Source organism: Dasypus novemcinctus, chromosome 8 (genome assembly GCF_030445035.2).
Source record: "Dasypus novemcinctus isolate mDasNov1 chromosome 8, mDasNov1.1.hap2, whole genome shotgun sequence".
NCBI classification, from domain to species: domain Eukaryota; kingdom Metazoa; phylum Chordata; class Mammalia; order Cingulata; family Dasypodidae; genus Dasypus; species Dasypus novemcinctus.
In genome coordinates, this window is record NC_080680.1 from 79,177,003 (window position 1) to 79,183,586 (window position 6,584).

The following is a 6,584-nucleotide window of genomic DNA, read 5'->3' on the forward strand; positions in this document are numbered from 1 at the left end:
TGGGGCCAGGAATTGCCATTCTTATTTCTCCCCAGCTATTCCTATCAAGCCAAGTTTTCTGCTCCAACTAGACATCCTAGCCTGAGTGGACTTGGGTAGTCACTCTACCTCTCTGTGCCTCAATTTTCTCGTACATAAAATGTGACTATTTCTAAGGATGCAATGATGTAATGCAAATAAAGGACTCAGCCTTAGAACTTGGCTCATGGACTAACCAAAGTAATGGCTCTTCTCTTCCTCAAGTCCCCTTTCTCAGACATGACAATGCTATATTGTTCTTCATCTCTACTTAGGAAATAGATCAACTCAGAGAGGTGCTATGTATAGTAGTTAAGAGTATACAGCCTCTGGAGCCAAACTGCCCTGGTTGGAAGTCCAGCTCTGCTATTTTACTAGTTGTCCAGCCTTGGGCACATTACTTAATCATTCTGTACCTCAATTTCCTCATCTGTAAAATAAGTATGATAAAAGTACTTAAAGCAATGCTCAGCACATGGTAAGCACTAGTGGTGAGTTGGCGAGAACTATGGCACCATGGCCTTCCATTTGTACAAAATCTCAGGGATCATCTAGGAAGTTCGCTGACCGAGAAGTGCCTGTTTATTCTACAGAGGAGCTCTTGTAGGAAATTCCTCACTGGAGATCCTGTTCCTTCTTGAGACTGTTATTTCCAAAGTTTTCCTGGCTGTTGATGAATTTTCTGGATCTCAGAACAAAAATGTGGTCTGGGGTGAGGGCTTACTGAGAAGTCAGCACAAGATGGTCAAAAAATGATCAGAACCGCATGGAACTGTCTCTAACCAAATGCTTTTACCCACGCAACAGAATAAATGATTCCAGATAACCCCAGCTGTCTTGGGAATTGGATGTGCTACAGGCATGGTGGGGGGTATGGTAGGTTATAATGAGAAAGGGCCAAGTTCAGTTCCATTTTTTGTTCCTCAGATGTTCATTGGGGCTTGTCCTGTTCTATGCTCTGTGCTTAGCAGTTCTGGTGATAGAGATGGATGAGGCTCAATCCCTTTCCCTGGCAGTTCTCTCAATACAGTTAGGACAGGAAACTGAGCTTCCTTTGAGCAGAGATGCCAGCTGCCCTTTAGGGGATATTGGGCAGCTGTGGGACCACAGGCCTTCAAGGTAGGGGGTACCACTTAGCTGCAGGCCTTGAGCCTGTAGCAGGTTCCATGTGCCATAGGGAGGAGGATGCTTACCTAGAGGAAGGCAGCAAGGCCTCTGCATCTTAGCTGGGGAGCTAGGGGTCTATGCTGCCCTTCAGAGAGATGGAAGCTGCATCATTGAAGGAGATAGGCAGAAATGCTCCCAGGCCGACGGGACCCAGGAGTAATAGAGAGGCCATGCTTGTCAGGGAACCATAATGAGAAGGAAGAAGGTGATTAGATGCAGTAAGCCCTGAAAATGTTTGAGTAGGACCAGACCAGGCTCAGAGTGCTGAGCTAACCCCTCATGTACCTGGTGAAGGGAAAAAAAAAGTTACGACCCAGTACCCAGGAGGGATTGGCAAGACCGGAGGACTAGAGGAGCAATGGGGAAAAGAGGAAGGGGAGAAAGCCAGGAGGGAAAGGACTGGCTGGAGAAGGGGGGTGGGGAGGGTTGCATCCCTGCTGCCTGTGGAGCTTTGGCGTCCACCCTCTCAGACTTCCTCCAAACTCTTCATCCCCAGGCATCCAGGGTGGAGCAGAAGGATGTTCAATTCAAGACACCTCACTAGCTCTTTGATATTTTCCCACTTGCTGAACCTTGCTTTTCCCTTTGTTTCCAGAGGGCGGCCCCTGGAGCCCCAGGAAGGGGGGAAGTTTCTGAATGTGCATGACTTTGGGGGGAGACTGTGTGAATGCTGGTGGTTAAGCCTGAGACCCGAAGATTCAGAAGCCAGATCTCTGTTTGGAAGAACTCTCAGAAATCAAGGCCCCCCACCCCCATCTGTCAGATTGGGAAACTGAGGCTCTGGGGTGGGAAGTGGGGAAGGAAGTTGCCCAGAGTCACACAGTGAGATGTGCAGAAATTAGATTATGGGCCTTAGGCCCGGGCACCAAGCCTAGGGCTTGTTCCTATACTTCCCAGGGGCAGTTTCAGGGAGGTAGGGCCCAGGGACCTCTGTCCTGGTAGCACTCAGGACTCAGACCCTCATCCTGCTCATCCTGACTTCCTCTTGGCTTTGCTGGGAACTGAGAAGGATTGGAGGTAATGTGCCCTCCTCACACCTGTTTTTGTCCTCTGCCTGCCAAGGTGCAGGGCACAAGGTCTAAAGGCTGTCTATGACTGGGAGCTCTGGAACGCCATTGTTGGCTGGCTAGATGGATGGCTGAGTGGGTAGAGGGGTGAGTGGATGGCTGGCTGATGGATGCAGAGACGGTGGAATGGATGCATGGATGCATGATGCATGATTGGATAGAGGTCTAATGGATGCAAGGAGAGCTGGATGGATGCACGCATGGATGCATGAATGGATGGGTAGTTTTCCCCAGGCAGCAGAGTCAAACTTTTAAGCCATGGCAGCTATTCTTGAGAACTGTCTCCAACCCTCAGCTCCCCTCTGACTCTGAGATCTGTGATACCTGGGGCTTTGAACACCTGCTTTGGGGAACAGAGAGGAGGAAGGGGCTGCCATGCTCAGGCCTGGTACAACCCCCTCACCACTACTCCCCTTCTAAGGCCTGCCCAGGCCTGCTTTGGTTGCAGGCTGAGGTGTATCTGGTATAATGGTGGCCCTCTTCCCAGGTGAGGATCCTCAGTCTGGCCTCCTAACCTTCATTTGACCCCAGCACCAGACTTGGTGCATAGGCCCTTAGAGGAGATAGTCTGGAGGCCATCTAGCTTCCCCAGGGAACTTCCCTAGCATAGGCAGCCCACTTCTAACAGGGCAGCCCTGGGGAGCTCCAGAAGTCACAGGGCGTTCCTGTCTCAGAGCTGAGCCTCATTCTTGGTGACTTCCCTGGTCTCGGGTTGCCTCTTGGGCCTTGGGGCCATGCTGAATCCCTTTAACTCTCCTGGCTGCTGCTTCTTCCTCCCTGTGGGCCCCTCTCCCATCTCTGACCTCTTCCTCCCAGGTCTGTCTGTCAGTGTCCTGAGAGTATGTCCCCAAGATTGCCTAGATGGGGCTGGACTGTGCCGGACAGAGTGAGAGAAGGGAGCTGGCCCGGATTCTGTATGGACAGATGTCTGCCACGCCTTTCTCTACATTTTATTTATTCGTTCATTAAACAAATATTTGCTCAGTGACTATCACGTGCTAGGCAGCATGCTGTGGGCACCAGGGAGGCAGCAGAAACCGAAGTAGGCATGATCCCTGTCTCTAGGCAGAATGACATGCCAGCGATTGGCACTCAGTGTGATGAATGCCCTGAGGGGGAGGGGCAGAGGGCGCTGGGAGCATGGGGGAAAAAGGAGGCTACTTAACGCAGCCTGGGGGCAGGGAAGGCTTCCTGAAGGAAGAGGCATTCAAACCCAGAGAAGAAGCCAGACACGAGGCAGAACAGACACGAGGGTTCCAGACAGTGGGAATGGCATGGTTGGATGGTACTTCCATCCCCTGCCCTCCCCCAGCCATGAGATCAGTTCCCAACAACTCCCTTTCCCTCCGTGACACCTGAGACACCTGGATGCTTGAAGAGCCAAGACTGCGAGGCATGAGAGACTGGCTCCTGCAGGGAACTGACACCCTGGATGTGAGGAGTCGTGAGGTAGAGCCCTGATTGTGGGGGCTCAATCTGAGAGCATAGGCGTGTCAGGATCACTCAGGCTGCAGGGTGGAAAATAGATCCTGCCTTCCCATCACCCCCCTCCCTATACCTGTCCACCTGGACAGATGGCAAACAGCAGACAGACAAATCTGTGGGTGCCAGGGCACTTTATTGGAAGCTTTATTGGCCATGGAGAGGCTGTGCTCCTGCCACGCTCATCCTTTCGCTTACACCCACTCATATTCTCATTGGCACTCCAGGCCCTGCCCTGGCTTGTAAGGTCTAGGTCAGGTCTAGGTCAGGCCCGGTGCAGAGCAGCTGGAGGCCCGGTCCTCTGTTTTGGTGCTTAGTTCTCCACGGCCGCAGGATATCGCACCTCTCCACTCCGACTCGGGGCACTCTCTTGGGACTGACACGAGCTACTTTTGGTGACTTTTGCTCTGGGGCAAGAAGGAGAGGCAGGGTCACAGGCTGGGATTTCGGGCAGGGGTGTGGTGGGAGAAGGCAGGGCTGGGGAGGGAGCAGGGGAAGACTTACCTTGGCAGAGGCCTTCTCCAGTCTCCGGATGATGCGCAGCGCCCAGGGCCGGTCTAGGGGTGCACAGATCTGGTGGCCTCTCAGAGTGGTGAACCTAGAGCCAGAGATCAGAGAGAAAGGAGCCCTGGAACCCAGTTTCCTAGAAGGCCCTGAAGCGGGGGACAGAGGCTGAGCACCAAGACCTGTTCCAGGGCTTCCTTGAAGGGACTGGGCTTGGCAAGAAGAGAGATGGGAAGATGGGGTATCACCAGGGTGGAGAGGGGAATTGAGGTTAGATACTCCCTGCCCACCCTCACCCTCCAACTCACACCACAGCAGACACCCTGCAGCCATCCTTCAGGAGGAGGTAGTGGAAAGATCGCACAATGCTCCCAGGGATGGGGCGCTTGGTCACAGTCAGGCAGCAGTCTTCCGCGTCATTGGCATTACCCAGAGCTGCGGAGAAGGTAGTGTCAAAGACTCAGGAGGCCGGAGAAGGCAGACCAAAGCTCGAAGTGGGATTAAGGATACCGGTGGGGGAGTGGGGCGCGGAGGGGGCAACTAGACCTGATTTCAGCCAGTATGCACCAGTATGTCCCTGCTGGCTGCTAAATATATCAAAACACTTCTAAATTGGTTGGTAACAACCACTTCCCTGAACCCCGCAGGTGCTTTCCTGCTGCCCTGATCGCCCCGACCTCTCTCTCCAGACCTCTCAATTTCTGCACAATTCAGCAACTAAAGAGTTAATGCTGGTCACGGCCAGGAGTCTCCAAAACCCTGTTCTTACTAGAAGGTTGGGGTTTGGAGCCCTATGAGTTGCTAAATATTTTGACTATCAGCCCTGCCTCAGTGCCTCCCATTCTCCCCACCTTATGCAAGCCTGTACTTTTCTCTCATTCTGCCGGGGAAGCTAAGGCAGCAGGAAATAGAGTGTGCAAAAGAGGGATAGCCTAGACCCCAGCCCAGGATACACCAAAAGGCAGACACATTGGAATTCAGAGGCCCAGGAACACCCCCCCTCTGCACAGGCACTCGCATGGGCACAGGGACCCCCTCCCCCAGGTTCCCTGAATCATGCAGACCCAGGATGGACCAGAACTCATCGTGCCTCATGTGCTGTGTCAAGCAGTCTGAGATCCAGACATTGCATCCCCCATCCCACCATCCCCCCTAACCCTCCTCTCAGCCTTACCCGGGGAGGTCCAGAGAAACAGCAGGCTGAGAGCCAGTAGTGGAGCCAAGCGAGGTGCCATGGAAGGTGACAGAGGCGGGCTGACAGGGAGTGCGTGAGGGTGAATGAAGAATCTCGGCGGCGTGTGCAGGAGTCTGTGGGTGGCTGAAACTTGGCGGCGAGTGCACAGAAGCAGTGGGAAGCGCCCAGGCGTGTTTGGGGGATGTGAAAGGGTCTGGAAGTGTGTCTGTGTGAGTCTACGCTGCTCTTATTTATAGTCCTAGAAGCTTTCACTTTCTCAGTCCAGAAATCCCCCTCCATGTCCCATTCCGTAGAGCCCCCTCTCCCCCCCTATTTCTGGCAGAACCTGACACTGCCCTCCCCCTTCCCCCTTTTCCTTGGCTTCGGCTCTGGGAACCTAAGCTGTGTGCAGTGCGGCCAAGAGAAGGGGCCTGGGCATTGTTAGCTCCAGATGGAGGATCTGCACTAGCATCTCCAGGGTGGCATTGGCGTCATCAACAATGGGGCTGGGGCTCAGAAGCTGTGGTCAGGGTTGGGATGGGGTGCTTATTCCCTTGGTTTATTCTACATCCTCACCTCTCTTCTCTGTGGTTCTAAGACCCCTGGTGAGGGCTTGGTGCCCTCAGAACAACCTCAAGAGCTTGGGGTAGCCTCCCCAGGTCATCACGATTCCTGCCAATCACCACCTGGGAACCAGATGAGAATCCTTGGGATAAGGAGAGCAGAAAGGGAAGGGAGGCTCTCTTGGGAGGAAGCCTGGCACCTCCATCCCATGCTGGGATTCAGCCTCCTGGCTCAGCGAGCCCTGCCCCTTCCCCTGTTCACCATTTTCCTATGCCCAAGACCTGGGTCAGAGAGCCTGGCTGGGAACAGCCCCCTTCATCCTTTCCCTCCTTTCAAGCCTGGGAACCAAGAGGGGATTTCTAAGGAGAGGGGCTGGCCAGCTCATATCCAGACAAATCCCCCAAACTTCAAGGAATTGACAGATGGTAGAGGGGAACTAGTATTTCCCCATCCTGATGAGAAAGACCAGAAATGGACCAGAAAATGCGGTCTTGAAAGAGAAATCAATATGTAGGACATCCATTTAACCATCTCTACCCAAGCTCTGGACCCTCTTTTTTTTTTGAGGTACTGGGGGGCCGGGAATTGAAACTGGAACCTCCCATGTG

The 6,584-nt window shown here is 53.4% G+C and overlaps 1 protein-coding gene across 1 annotated transcript; it reads right to left on the bottom strand.

Annotated features, from left to right (window-relative positions):
* Positions 1 to 3,834: 3,834 nt before the first annotated feature.
* Positions 3,835 to 5,646, bottom strand: CCL19 (C-C motif chemokine ligand 19). Its single transcript, XM_004473650.4, has 4 exons — positions 5,413 to 5,646; positions 4,547 to 4,673; positions 4,239 to 4,332; positions 3,835 to 4,141 (listed from the first exon to the last, which is right to left on the bottom strand). The coding sequence occupies exons 1-4, from the start codon at positions 5,471 to 5,473 to the stop codon at positions 4,121 to 4,123; spliced, it is 303 nt and encodes a 100-aa protein (XP_004473707.1). The 5' UTR covers positions 5,474 to 5,646; the 3' UTR covers positions 3,835 to 4,120.
* Positions 5,647 to 6,584: the final 938 nt, after the last annotated feature.